The sequence below is a fragment of the Bos javanicus genome, chromosome 5 (assembly GCF_032452875.1).
Source record: "Bos javanicus breed banteng chromosome 5, ARS-OSU_banteng_1.0, whole genome shotgun sequence".
NCBI classification, from domain to species: Eukaryota; Metazoa; Chordata; class Mammalia; order Artiodactyla; family Bovidae; genus Bos; species Bos javanicus.
This window is the reverse complement of record NC_083872.1, coordinates 56,362,522-56,375,115: the sequence shown is the minus strand read 5'-3', so window position 1 is coordinate 56,375,115 and position 12,594 is coordinate 56,362,522. Positions and strand designations below refer to the sequence as shown.

At 47.1% G+C, this 12,594-nt stretch overlaps 1 protein-coding gene across 1 annotated transcript; it reads left to right on the top strand.

Annotated features, from left to right (window-relative positions):
• Positions 1-11,943, top strand: PIP4K2C (phosphatidylinositol-5-phosphate 4-kinase type 2 gamma). Its single transcript, XM_061416690.1, has 11 exons — positions 1-274; positions 3,167-3,264; positions 3,938-4,034; positions 4,408-4,551; positions 7,581-7,727; positions 7,916-7,954; positions 8,528-8,641; positions 9,335-9,602; positions 9,771-9,874; positions 10,062-10,161; positions 10,481-11,943. The coding sequence occupies exons 1-10, from the start codon at positions 101-103 to the stop codon at positions 10,140-10,142; spliced, it is 1,266 nt and encodes a 421-aa protein (XP_061272674.1). The 5' UTR covers positions 1-100; the 3' UTR covers positions 10,143-10,161; positions 10,481-11,943.
• The last annotated feature ends 651 nt before the right edge of the window (positions 11,944-12,594 follow it).

Genomic DNA, 12,594 nt, shown 5'->3' with positions numbered 1-12,594 from the left:
CCGGTCACGTGACGGCGGCGCAGGTGAGCGCCGCTTCCGGGGTCGGGAACCTGCATCGCAGACGGTTCAAGCTTCCACTCGGTCGGGTTCCCGGGAGACTATGGCGTCCTCCTCGGTCCCGCCGACCGCTGTACCGGCGGCGACAGCGGCCCCCGGCGCGGGTTTCGGCTTCGCCTCCAAAACCAAGAAGAAGCATTTTGTGCAGCAGAAGGTGAAGGTGTTCCGGGCGGCCGACCCGCTGGTGGGCGTGTTCCTGTGGGGCGTAGCCCACTCGGTGAGACCCTGCCCCGGCCCCGCTGTGGCCCTGTCCTAACCCCTCAGCTCCTCCGGGCGTGTCTGTTCCCAGGCTCCCGCTTCCGGAGCCCATCGCGCTGCCACTTTTCCACCAGGCTGTCCCGGTCCCTGCCCACCTACCCTCAGGTGTCTTCCCCACCATACCTTCTTGCTGTAAAGCTTTTTTTTTTTTTTTTTCTATTTTAACGTAGGCTTTGTCTTTTCCTCCGCCCTTTACTCCTCCACTCTGTTTCCTTCTTCTTCGTATGAAATCCAGCTCCCTGCCTCCTCCCAGTCAGTTCCAGCTTCAGCCCCAGGCCACGGAGCCCGGCCGGGACCTGGCTCCATCTGGAAGGACTTTAGAGGGAGTGACTGTAATAGATTGGTGGCGGTGAGGTCCCCGGTGAGAGAGTGCGCGTAGAAGGGGAGCGGGAAGAGTAACTGAAAGGAAGTAACTGTTTGTTTACTCTCCTTTGCACCTTGCTTTCCAGCCGCCTTCCTTGATTTTGGAACCTTGGTTCTGAGGGGAAGCTCCAGGCTTCCTGGATCTTCTAATCCTGCATGTCCGTTTCCCTTCCAGAGGTACAGCATTTCAGGGAGGCTACCCTGCCCTGAGCCTAGTGGTTGCACTCAGTCAGCACTTGATGTGTATAAGCCTTTGGTCTTACCTGCACCCTTTTGCTGGCTGGAGTAATGGTATTTGATGTAACTGAGGGTCATCTTTGAATGAAGAGTTGGCTCAGGAGTTCTGGTGGACATTATGGTGCTGAACTTTAGAATCAGGGAGCTGTTTAGACGGTCGGCTTGGGAATCAGGAGGAGACCAGAGAGGCCAGCGCATCTCTGGTTCCTCAAGATACCTCAAGTGAAGAAAGCACAGCCATTGCCCTCCCTTCTCTCATGGCTGGAGTGGGAGGAGTGCAGTGATCTTGAATGTGACACCAAAATTTTAAAAATTCAATTTCCTTGAAACATTATAGTCATATGGAGTGTTGTATTATAGCCATCATATAGTGTTGTGGAGATGGAAGGGGATGGGGAAAAAATACAGTTTTTGTCATTCTTAGTTTGGGGCTTAGGAAGTTATATGGGGTCTATCAGCTCCCTTTTGCATTTGTAGTCCCCAGGTCCCTGGATGGTAATGTCTTATCGGAGAGTATTCAGTCTACACCACTTGGTATGGGCAAGGCTAATGGAGGTAGGGCTTCCTCTCTTATTACTCATCCATCCATCCCTTTGGGAAGCTTGAGAAGAAGGGTTTTCCTTTGATAAAGATTGGGGAAATTACACAGAAGACCTGCCTCAGCTTCCCTAAATATGGCTACTTTAGTCCCAACACCCCACCTCCAGCCAGCACACATTTACTTAAAGGGTCTGGAATGGAGAAATTCCTTGAACATATGTCCCAGTGATGAGTCAGCCTGCTTACCAGCAGGTGGCGAGGAGGGGGCCATGAAGAACTATAGCTGAATTTTAGGCTGGAAATCTCTAGTGGCTTCTTCTTTTTTTTTTTTTCTGGAGGAATATGTTCTATCTTTTTCTACTGAGAATGAGAGGAGCTGGTTTTTCATGGCAGCGTATGGGATTTAGGTTAGACTGAATTTCTGTTGAATGATCAAGTAAGAAAAGGCAAGGCATCCATTTATTCGGTTAATAAACACTTGGGGACCACTGTGTGCCAGACATTGTGCTAGTCACCTGAGAGAGGTAGATGATGAGAACTGGTCCCTATGAGAGCTCACAGCCCAGGTGGGGAGCTCATATAAACTAGCTGTTAGAGTCAAGTGAGAAGTGGACTACTAAGGCTTCGTGAAAGATACTGTGGCACCCTTATTAGTCACTGGGGAGAAAGCACATCTCCTGAGCATTTCTTGGTACAGGAACCCCCCTTCCACCCTGATATTAGCAGACTGCTGATTCTTGGGGCTGAGGAGAGCATGTGGTGCTTGCATGCTTTGGGCTGTGGGTTGGCTTTACTTTAGTGAACAAACAAGCTCATATCCTCTGCCTGCCCGCATTCCCTCAGAAATTTTTCTCTTACCTTACATACAGGCAGGTGGGGACCTATTCAGAGAACTGGGGCAGAGTGGTCTGGAAGAACAGATCCTGTTTGTAAGAAGATGCCTCCTTCAGGATATGGACATTTCGTTCTTGCTGCTGTTGACCCCTCAGAGTCCCATTAACTCTCTGTACTTTGAAGATGTCTTTTGTTTTGTTTCCAGTGGAGCATGGAAATGTTTGTCTTGAATGTCTTGAGTCTGCTGAGGGTTTTTTTTTTTTTTCTAGAATTTCTCACAGCTTTAAAAATAATCCAGAGTTGCTTACAGAGTTTGCCTAATATAAAATGACTGTTGTGAGCATGAAGTTCCACGGGGGCGGGAGTGTGAGGGGCCATGTGTGAGGGTTGCTTGCTGCAGGCCTCGCTGGGCAGCAGAAGACAGCATATACTCACCTTTGTCAGGCATATGCGTAACCAGGGTATTTAAAGGAATGAGGTGGTTGTTGTTTAGTTGCTCAGTTGTGTCTGACTCTGTGATCTCATGGACTGCAGCACTCCAGGCCTCCCTGTCTGTCATCTCCTCATGGACTGCAGTATGTCAGACCTCCCTGTCCACCGTCTCCCAGAGTTTTCTCATGTTCATATTCATTGCATCGGTGATGCCATCTAGCCATCTAATCCCCAGACGCCCTTTTCTCCCTCTGCCCTCAGTCTTTCCCAGCACCAGGGACTTTTCCAATGAGTCGTCTTTTTGCATCAGATGACCAAAATACTGGAGCTTCAGCTTCAGCAGCAGTCCTTCCAGTGACCCTTTTCTGACTCTTTCCCAGACAGTGTATAAGCAGCTCTCCACACACCTCCTCACTGCCTTCCCATTCTTATTCTGACTGATCAGATCAATGAGCTCAGCCAGGTGCCTCCCCCGGTGATGCTGCTGCCAGATGACTTTAAGGCTAGCTCCAAGATCAAGGTCAACAATCACCTTTTCCACAGGTATGTGGGAATCCCTGCTCTTCTCTTGTCAGCCTTCCTAGAAAAGAGAAGAAATCATTTTAAGAGTTAAGGTTGAATGAGTTGAAGGTTTTAGATTTAGAAGGCAACTTACAAGTTCTTACTTTATTGCTTAAACTTCTTCCCAATGCAGAAATTCAGTATTTTTTAAAGAAACCACTAAAATAATTTCCAGTGTTCCCTACACACTTATCTACATGTACTAGTTTTCCTTTCCTCAAGCCTGAAAATTCCACAGTGTAAATACATGTAGTTGTCATTACCATACTTCTGAGAGGTACTCCCTGAAAGAAATACCTGAATCCTATAAGCCCTCCTAATATCAGAAGGTAGTATTCAAAACCTGTTACTGATTTAAGGATGTCTCTGACTTGCTTGAGATTTGGGAAATGCTGCTGTTTGGATGGGCAGTAGATCCTGGCTCTACTTAAGCCACTTACCAGTCATGTGGTTTAAGCAGGTCACTCAGCCACCCTAAGCCAGTCTCTGTTTCTATAAGACGGGAATAACACACTTATAAAAGACATCACATGGGTTCCATGAGAATCAAATAAGATAATATGTGTCAAGGTGTTTTATAAACTGTCAAGCCCTTTATAAATGTAAGATAATATTGTTACTTTGTTTTCTTATCTTGAAAAAACCCCTATTGCAGGGAAAATCTGCCCAGTCATTTCAAGTTCAAGGAATATTGTCCCCAAGTCTTCAGGAACCTGCGTGATCGATTTGGTATTGATGACCAGGATTACTTGGTGAGTGTCCATTTTGGGGAAAGAGTAGGCCTTTCTCCCTAACAAGGGGATTCCTTGGAACAGTAATGTTTGGAGAAATGAGGACCTTCACAGGTATTATTTACCTTTTTGTGGTCATTACTATCCTGTGGTTAGGCATCTTCAAAAATCTGAAGAAAGGTATAAAGCCTGTCCTTGGGGAGAAATGCAGATGCATTAAAAATTTTGCTGCTCATTTCATTCAGTCTATATATGGACACTGGATTTAGAACCCTTTTTCATCCTCTTATGCCAAGGTTTTATCTACTTTCAAATGTGTTCAGTTGACCACTGTCCTATGCATTTATATATAAAGGGGGAGGAAAAGAGCTCCTAGCCTCTTCTGTGTCCCCAGGTATCCCTTACCCGAAGTCCCCCAACTGAAAGTGAAGGCAGTGATGGTCGCTTCCTTATCTCCTATGATCGGACTCTGGTCATCAAAGAAGTATCCAGTGAGGACATTGCTGACATGCATAGCAACCTGTCCAACTACCACCAGGTCAGACCTCTCTCAGCCTCACTCTTCCCTTCCCCTCCCTACTCATTGCTCAGCTTCAGAGCACTTGGGAGACTTCCTATCCCTCTTCCTCCCTATATAGCCTATAGCACTCAACATCATGTTTTTGAAAAACAAGGCATTTCAAAAAGAGAGCCTTCACATACCTATTTGTGTTTGATTAAATAAGAGTTTAGACATCTTCCTTCTCATTTGGTGCTTCTAATCTAAAGCCACTGTGAATTGATAGATACAAAAAGGGTACGTGAATAGCAAAGTATAAATTTCAGACTAAGTCAGAGTTAGACGAAGTGCCAACATCAGATGTACTATCAGGAATAAATGCAGTTTGGGGAGAAAACCACGGTGATTATACCATTGGGATAGATTGGAGGGAAGAAGCCATGATCATAACGAGCCCTAAGTGAGATTAGGGAAGCTATTCTGTCTGAGCAAATGAATTTGGAATATGAAGTTTCTGGAATATTTTGGGAATAAAAAAGACCTGAATATCTTTCTACTGGAGGAAAATCTCACCAAAATCAATGAGCAAGGAATAAATGAAAGACTCTAAAAGAGTTTTTGGTTATTCAACAGCTAACCTATGTCTGTTGTTATTAGGTCCTATGTCAGACAGTAAAGAAAGAGGTGAATGAAATGGCCGTGGCCGTTGAGGATCTCTTGTTCTAATGGCAGAGACTGGTAAGCTAGCATTAGTTAAACACACGACACGATGTGTGCAGGCAGTGGAGGTATGTAGAGAATGCTCTGGGTGGGTAGAGGAAGAGCATCCCAGCTCACCTGGAGCAAGGGGTGTATCTGGCAGGCTCAAGGAGAGGTTTTAGAGGGAGTATCCTAGAGTTGATTCATGCATGACTAGTGGGGACCAGGCATTGGACATGGTGGAAGAGAGCACTCTAGGCAAAGGAAAGCAGCACTTGTATAGGCACAGAGCCATGAATGAGCTTGATGTTGTGGAACTGCAAGAAATTCAGTGCGACCAGGATGAGGTATTGAGGTAAAGACAGTTAGGCAGGAGCCAGGCAGTGAGGGCTTTATAAGCCACACAGAGTTTGGGCTTTATCCTGAAAGGTGGTTTGCAGCAGAGTGATGTATATGTCATTTAGAAATAGCCCTGTGTCAGAATTTTAGAGAATGGATCATAGAGGGGAAATACTGAGAGTGGAGATACCAGTGAGAAGTTAAGTGTTATAGTCCAGGTGAGAAATGACATGGGCCTGGAAGGGTGATGGTAGTGGAGGTGGAAAGGAAGACCTTTGGGAGAATTGCAGGAATTAAGGCAAAGGGGCTCCAAATTCCTGGGTGCCCCGTTGGGAAGCAGGAAAAGAAACAGGTCTTTGGAAGGAAGACAATTCTGATTTAGGCGTGTTGAGTTTCTGATTTCTACAGTTCATCCGGATACAGATGTCCTGTGAGTGGTTGGGGTATGGAGTTCGGGAGAAAGAATCAAATATCTTTCTAATTTTAGATTTCTTTATAGTCTAGATTTCAGAGCTACAGGTAAGTAGATGGTACTTATCACCATGAATATAGATAAGATTATGGAAATGTAGAGTGAAATGAAAAGAAGGTTGAGGACAGAAACTTGGGCAAGTAAAGAGTCCATAAAAGAGACTAAGGGATGTTTTTTTTTTTTTTTTTAACATGATTGCCAAGTTTAATTCAACAGCTCCACTAACTCCTGCCTTGTAAAAATAACAGAATGCTCCTCTCTGAGGTACACTGTGATGTGAGGCCAGGTTTGTTGTTTTTGATATAGCTCTAACAAAAAAGTTGACGTGAAATGCACATAAAAAAAGTTTTAAAGTTTAAAAAATACAGACTAGTAATTTATCAATACACCTTGGAGGTTGAGAATAGGATACTAAGATTTAATAAATCTTCAAATACAGGCAGTCCCCAACATACAGAGCATTTTCCAAATACAAATGGCCTCTCCCATCAGGTTTAAAGGAGCAAAAACCTTTTCTTCTGCTTCTCCAAGTGACTAGACTACCCAGGCTCTCTAAACCCACAACCACGACCCCAAGGAAGGAAAAGAGGAGGGGAGATGGGGACCAAGTAAGGCCACGTGGTCACTGCTGCCCAGAGATTCTGTTGTGGTTGTTTTTCCTCCTTCCCCCAGGCCTTGGTCCCCAGCTCTGCCCCAGAAGTCCTTGCCAGGGGACAAATCTAGAGAGCTCCTACCCTCATGTGACCGGTGAGGCTGAGGCTGAAGCCCCAAGGGCAAGCACCACATTTGGGTCTTCTTGGTTGGAGCTGTTGGATGCTGTTAATGATTTATGCCCTACTTCATTCCACATAGGATTTGAGGACAGAGGAGTGGTGTGATGGGAGCTCAGGCTGGTCAGTAGTATCAAGTACCAGCCAGTTGAAATATGACAATGACAAGATGCCTGTTTGAGTTGGCAACTGAGGGATTTGAGGCAGTGAAGAATAGAGAAATTTCCGAGGAGAAATGAGAGTATAATCTGATTTCATTGGTTTGAGGTATGAATGAGAGAAAATGGACTGATAGCTGACTAATTTTCTGAGAAGGTTGGCTATGAAGAACAAGGCAGCAACACAGAGATGGTAGCACTTAAAAGGGGATTTTTTTAGGAATCCAAATTACAGGCCATCATGCAAACGTTTTTATTGTGGGAATCTAGCCCACCAAGAAATATTAGCCTAGGTAAAATCATTCTGTTGATGTAATTTCTGCTCCTGGTTCTATGAATAAAGAGGGTCAAAAACAAGGATAACAACACCTACCTTCCCCATCTCAAAGAATGATAAAGATCAAAGGAGAGAAGGCACTTTAAGAGATAATATACATCTGGGATAAATCAGAGGAGATGAGGATTCAGAAACTGCCTGGATAACCTGGGGCATCTTCAGAAAGCCCCACACCACCTCTGACCTATAACCTGTCTATGTGAAGTTTTGTGGCTCCCTATGGAATAGGAGCACTTGAATTCCCATCCCTGAGCTGTTCATCTCTCCTGCTTCCTCCCTCCCTCCTACCCCAGTACATTGTGAAATGTCATGGCAACACATTGCTGCCCCAGTTCCTGGGGATGTACCGGGTTAGCGTGGACAGTGAAGACAGCTACATGCTCGTGATGCGCAACATGTTTAGCCACCGTCTTCCTGTGCACAGGAAGTATGACCTCAAGGTAAGGAGAGGAGGCGAGTGCCAAAGGGGAGACTCCTGATGGCCTGAGGCGGGGAAAGGCCAGGGAGGGCACTGGATGATTCATTTTAAAGGAAAGAAGGCTGTGGGTTCGAGGACTTGTCTTAGGAGGTAGGTTCCAACTGTTCCTTTAGCCTTTTCTGCTGACTTGGTCTTTGGATCTCTCCACAGGGCTCCCTAGTGTCCCGGGAAGCCAGCGATAAGGAGAAGGTGATATAATTCTAGATGACAGGGTGTGAGGGGTGGGGGAGGGCAGGTGAAAGGGATCTTCTTAGGATAAAGAGGTAGGGATCCTTGGATATTAATTCTTATCTTAAACCACCAAAAAAGAGAAATGTAAACTTTTCCTGATCCAGGGACTTTTTGGAAGGGGCAGTGGGAAGGGCCTTTTTGTCACCGTCTTGGATTTGGGAATGGGTGAAAATGCCAGACTTCAAGAGCAAAATGCTCACCGACCACCTCCCATTCTGAGCTTTCATTCAAGCCAGCTGTCTGTGCTTAAGAAGAAGAAAGAAAAGTCAGAATGGAATGTGTGAACTGAAAACCCTAGGTAGAAAGTAGTGGGGTGTGATTTGGGATACAGATGCAGTGACTAAGTCTGGGGTCACCACTAGAGGCAAGAACAGACTCTGGGCAGCCTCCCAGTGTAAAGTCAAGTGAGAGGGGTGGCCCCTCTCCCCTAGGGGCCCCAGAGCGAGAGACTGAGCCCTACATAGAGCAGGGTTCACTGGCTGAGATGGTAGGGGAGGACTATTCCCAAGATGTCCCTTTACCTGTTCTCAGGTTAAGGAACTGCCCACGCTTAAGGATATGGACTTTCTCAACAAGAACCAGAAAGTTTATATTGGTGAAGAGGAGAAGAAAGTCTTTCTAGAGAAGCTAAAGAGAGATGTGGAGGTGATGATTGGGGTGCTCTGGGAAATGACTTTGCTTCTGTTTTTTGCTTCCCCCTGGGCAGCTGTCCATTTACAATATGAGGGAACTCATCCCCTTCCCTTGGGGCTCTCTGCCTATAGAGGATTTGGGCTTCCCTGATCAGTTGGTAAAGAATCCACCTGCAAGCAGGAGACCCTGGTTTGATTCCTAGGTTGGGAAGATCTGCTGGAGAAGGGATAGGCTACCCACTCCAGTATTCTTGGGCTTCCCTTGTGGCTCAGCTGGTAAAGAATCCACCTGCAATGTGGGAGACCTGGGTTCAATCCCTGGGTTGAGAAGGTACCCTGGAGAAGGGAACTGGCTACCCACTCCAGTATTCTGGCCTAGAGAATTCCATGGACTGTATAGTCCGTGGGGCCCCAAAGAGTTGGACAAGACTGAGCAACTTTGACTTTCATGAAAACCTAGAGGTGACCTTTGGAGGGGGTGGCTGGTATGAACTGAAAGAATGATCTTAAAAGAATTCTTTAAAAAACAATGATCTGAGATACCAGGATATTTAGGCAATAAAGGGCAATGGTATGCTCCCAACCCTCCGTATTTACACTTCCTTTCCCCAGGAGGGCCCTGGATAGTCAGAGAGGGAGGTATAAGGGTGGTACATGGGAATGGAGAGAGCCACCTGGGGGTTCTGACCTGCCAGTGGGGTCTCAGTTCCTAGTGCAGCTGAAGATCATGGACTACAGCCTTCTTCTGGGTATCCACGACATCATTCGGGGCTCTGAGCCGGAGGAGGACGGGCCGGTGCGGGAGGAGGAGTCAGAGGGGGATGGGGACTGTGGCCTTACTGGGCCTCCTGCTCCGGTGGGCTCCTATGGCACTTCCCCTGAGGGTATCGGCGGCTACATCCATTCTCACCGGCCCCTGGGCCCTGGAGAGTTTGAATCCTTCATCGATGTCTATGCCATCCGGAGTGCTGAAGGTGAGAGAGAGTCTGGAAATTTTAAGGGCAGGGAGGGTAGTCCCTGGGGGACAGAGACCAGGGTGGTGGATGGAGAGGCTGGTTAGCTTTTCAGAAGAAATCTGACTGGTTCCTGAGGGGAGGGAATTGGGACTATACTTGGTCTTCATCGCTGGTCTCTCTCCCCAGGGGCCCCTCAGAAGGAGGTATATTTTATGGGCCTCATTGACATCCTGACACAGTATGATGCCAAGAAGAAAGCAGCTCACGCAGCCAAAACTGTCAAGCATGGGGTGAGGGTTCCCTGAAGCCTTTCCTTTCTTGTCTTGACTATTCAAGAGCCTCTTGTGCCAGAGCAGTGGGGTGGCAGAAGGATGAAGGGCTGGGTATGGAAATGGTTGGGAGTGGGAAGAAGGGGAGGGCAGGGAGCGGGGGAGGGCTGTGGGGACTGACACCCTGTTCCACACCTTCCTCTCACAGGCGGGGGCAGAGATCTCTACTGTCCATCCTGAGCAATATGCTAAGCGATTCCTGGATTTTATTACCAACATCTTTGCCTAAGAGACTGCCTGACTTCATGGTGACTGCTGCTCTATGTGTCCGGTGGTTGGGGTCTGAGAGGCATGGGGGAATTGTGGATGTTTTGGCCACTAACTTCTCTTCCTCTTTTGCTAACTTCAGGCTACAGTCTGCTTCCATCCAAATAATTCCATCTTGTTGAGTAGGCTCTTCTTGGCCCTCAGAAATACCGATACATTGTTTTCCCTCCCCTTCCTTCCCTTTTCTCCCTTCCCTCTTTCCTTTCCCCACCAAGTCGCTTGCTTCATTAGAGTGTTTACTATCCACTCTCTCCCAAGTGCCTTGATCTTTGTAAAATGTCCTGTTGTTTTCCATAACAGAGGAGGAGCTGGGGGAAGGGGGTTGTTGGCCATCTTCAAGACCTGACTGGACAGATGGACCTGGCTCAAGCAACTTACTCTGGATGCACTTTGCTGTGTGGGATGAACTAAGAGTATCTGAATTTTGCTGATAACTTTATAGAACTTGTTGTGGCATGCTTCCTTCCTAATAGGCCCTGGGATGGAAGATTTTCAAGACACTACAGATGTGGGTGCCAGCATGCACACACACATTAGGATATGGCCAGTCTTACCCAGCTGGGGTGGAGAGTGGTTGGTGGGCTGGCAGCTTGTGGAGGTGGGACCTATGAGGACTCCTGTGATTATTTAGGGAATTGGAAGTCTCTGTTGAGGGTTGACTACTCCAATCTCTTCCCTCACTCCATCTACCCTCACTAAAGATGGCCACAGTGTTGAATCCTGGGTGAAGCTGTTTGACTAATGCTGCTCTTCACCAGGATCTCACATCCTTCCTAGGGCCAGATCCCTTCAGTGGGGGTGTGGTCAGTTCTGGAGGCTGGACGGATGAGCCAAGGGAGTAACGTTCACTCCCTGTGTTGAATTTCCTTTCTTCATGTCTAGCCATCCCGGAGGTTTTAGTCCCAGCAGAAGGGAATACCTCTACTTGGGTTAACCCTGGTCATCTCAAGAGAATGGAAGTCTCACATGGGGGAGCGTCCTCCACTCCCTGAAAGTATGCCCCTTCCTCCCCTGCCCCTTCTCAAACCCTTTTCCCAGTTGGATTTGTTATTCTGTTCTTTTCTGTCCATCTTAACTGCTACTGTGTCTCCCAGGGGACAGATGGCCCTCTTTGTCATCTTCACTCTCCACCCCCAGAGAGGAGTCAGAGCCATAACTCAGTCACCCAGCTCCCTCCAAAGAGAGTTGAGCTGATGCATGATATTCTCAGAATGCAATGGACCCTGATGAGCTGGGATAGTTCCCTTCCCCACAATTCCTCTGGGGCTCAGGCAGCCATTCTTGTGATCCTGCATCTCCCCTGAGGCTTCTGCATTTCTCTGGAACACAAACATGGGGTACCAGCAAGTGGCCTCTAGGGATACAAAGACTCTGCTCTGTATCTGACTGGACTGATCTGTCTCATAAGAAGTCATGAGGTCATAAAGGAGAATTCCTCCTGCCCCTCCATCTTCTCCAAAGGAAGTAACGAGGAGTCCCCGGTTGAGGATTGGAGCCCCTATAAAATTTTCCTGGCAGGAGCCTCATGAATCTTTTTCATTCCACCGTCTACCTTTCCCTTGTTGAATGCAATAAAACTCCATGACACCAGCAACTTTGTTTAGAAATGGGTTTTCTGACCCATTTCTGGCTGATGTATTCATAAGCATTATGGTTTTCATTTGTTGCTTCTGTTTTTCATCTTTTTTTGTTTTATTAATAAAAAGATCTCATGTATTTACTCCCATTGCTGTCACTATAAGGAAAATAAATTATTGAACTCAGTTTCCTTCAAAGAAATTCTTTTTCTCCCCCACTCCTCTTTTTTGGAAGCCTGGGCTTAGGGGTGTAGTGACAAGTAAAGAACTCTGATCTTTAAGGTGTTGGGTCCCTAAGGATGTGGGTTTCAAGATAGATGGCTGTGAGCTTAAAAGGTGGCAAGGAGTGTGCATGGGAATGGAAGACATTCCGCAGTTTTGCATGAGTCAGCTACAGGGGGGCCAGGGACAAATGAGGTGATGTGGCCCCCCCCCCTCCACTTTCCCCAGGGTTCTGGCCTAGATCACATTCACATCTCTAAAGGTGAGCGAGTCTTAACAGCACCAAGCACACAGGAGCTAAAGGAGAAGGAATCCAGTGTTTCCCCAGGCTTCCTGGGAAAGATGTCCTTTGTGTGGAGGACAGGAAGAGTACATCAGGGTCCTGGGAAAGTAAAGAAGGAAGTGACCAGCCATCCAGCTTGGAGAGGGAGTGAAGAAAGTGGGTGGATCAGCAGAGCTTGTTGCCAGTCTGAGAAATCCATCCAGTACTGTTTGGCCAAGGAGGTCTTCTGACCGTTGGAAAAACCTGGCTTGATGTGGCCCCAGGGAAGTGAGTTGGACTGGGGGCGGAGACTGCTGGCTCTGATGTGGGAAGCAGAAGAGGGTCTGTTCCCA

Bases quoted from the DNA above. Each gene is read 5' to 3' on its own strand.
- PIP4K2C (XM_061416690.1), top strand. From the start codon at position 101: ATGGCGTCCTCCTCGGTCCCGCCGACCGCTGTACCGGCGGCGACAGCG. The intron at 8,642-9,334 runs GTGATGATTGGG...GTGGGGTCTCAG, and splicing joins AGCTAAAGAGAGATGTGGAG to TTCCTAGTGCAGCTGAAGAT. The intron at 9,603-9,770 runs GTGAGAGAGAGT...CTCTCTCCCCAG, and splicing joins TGCCATCCGGAGTGCTGAAG to GGGCCCCTCAGAAGGAGGTA.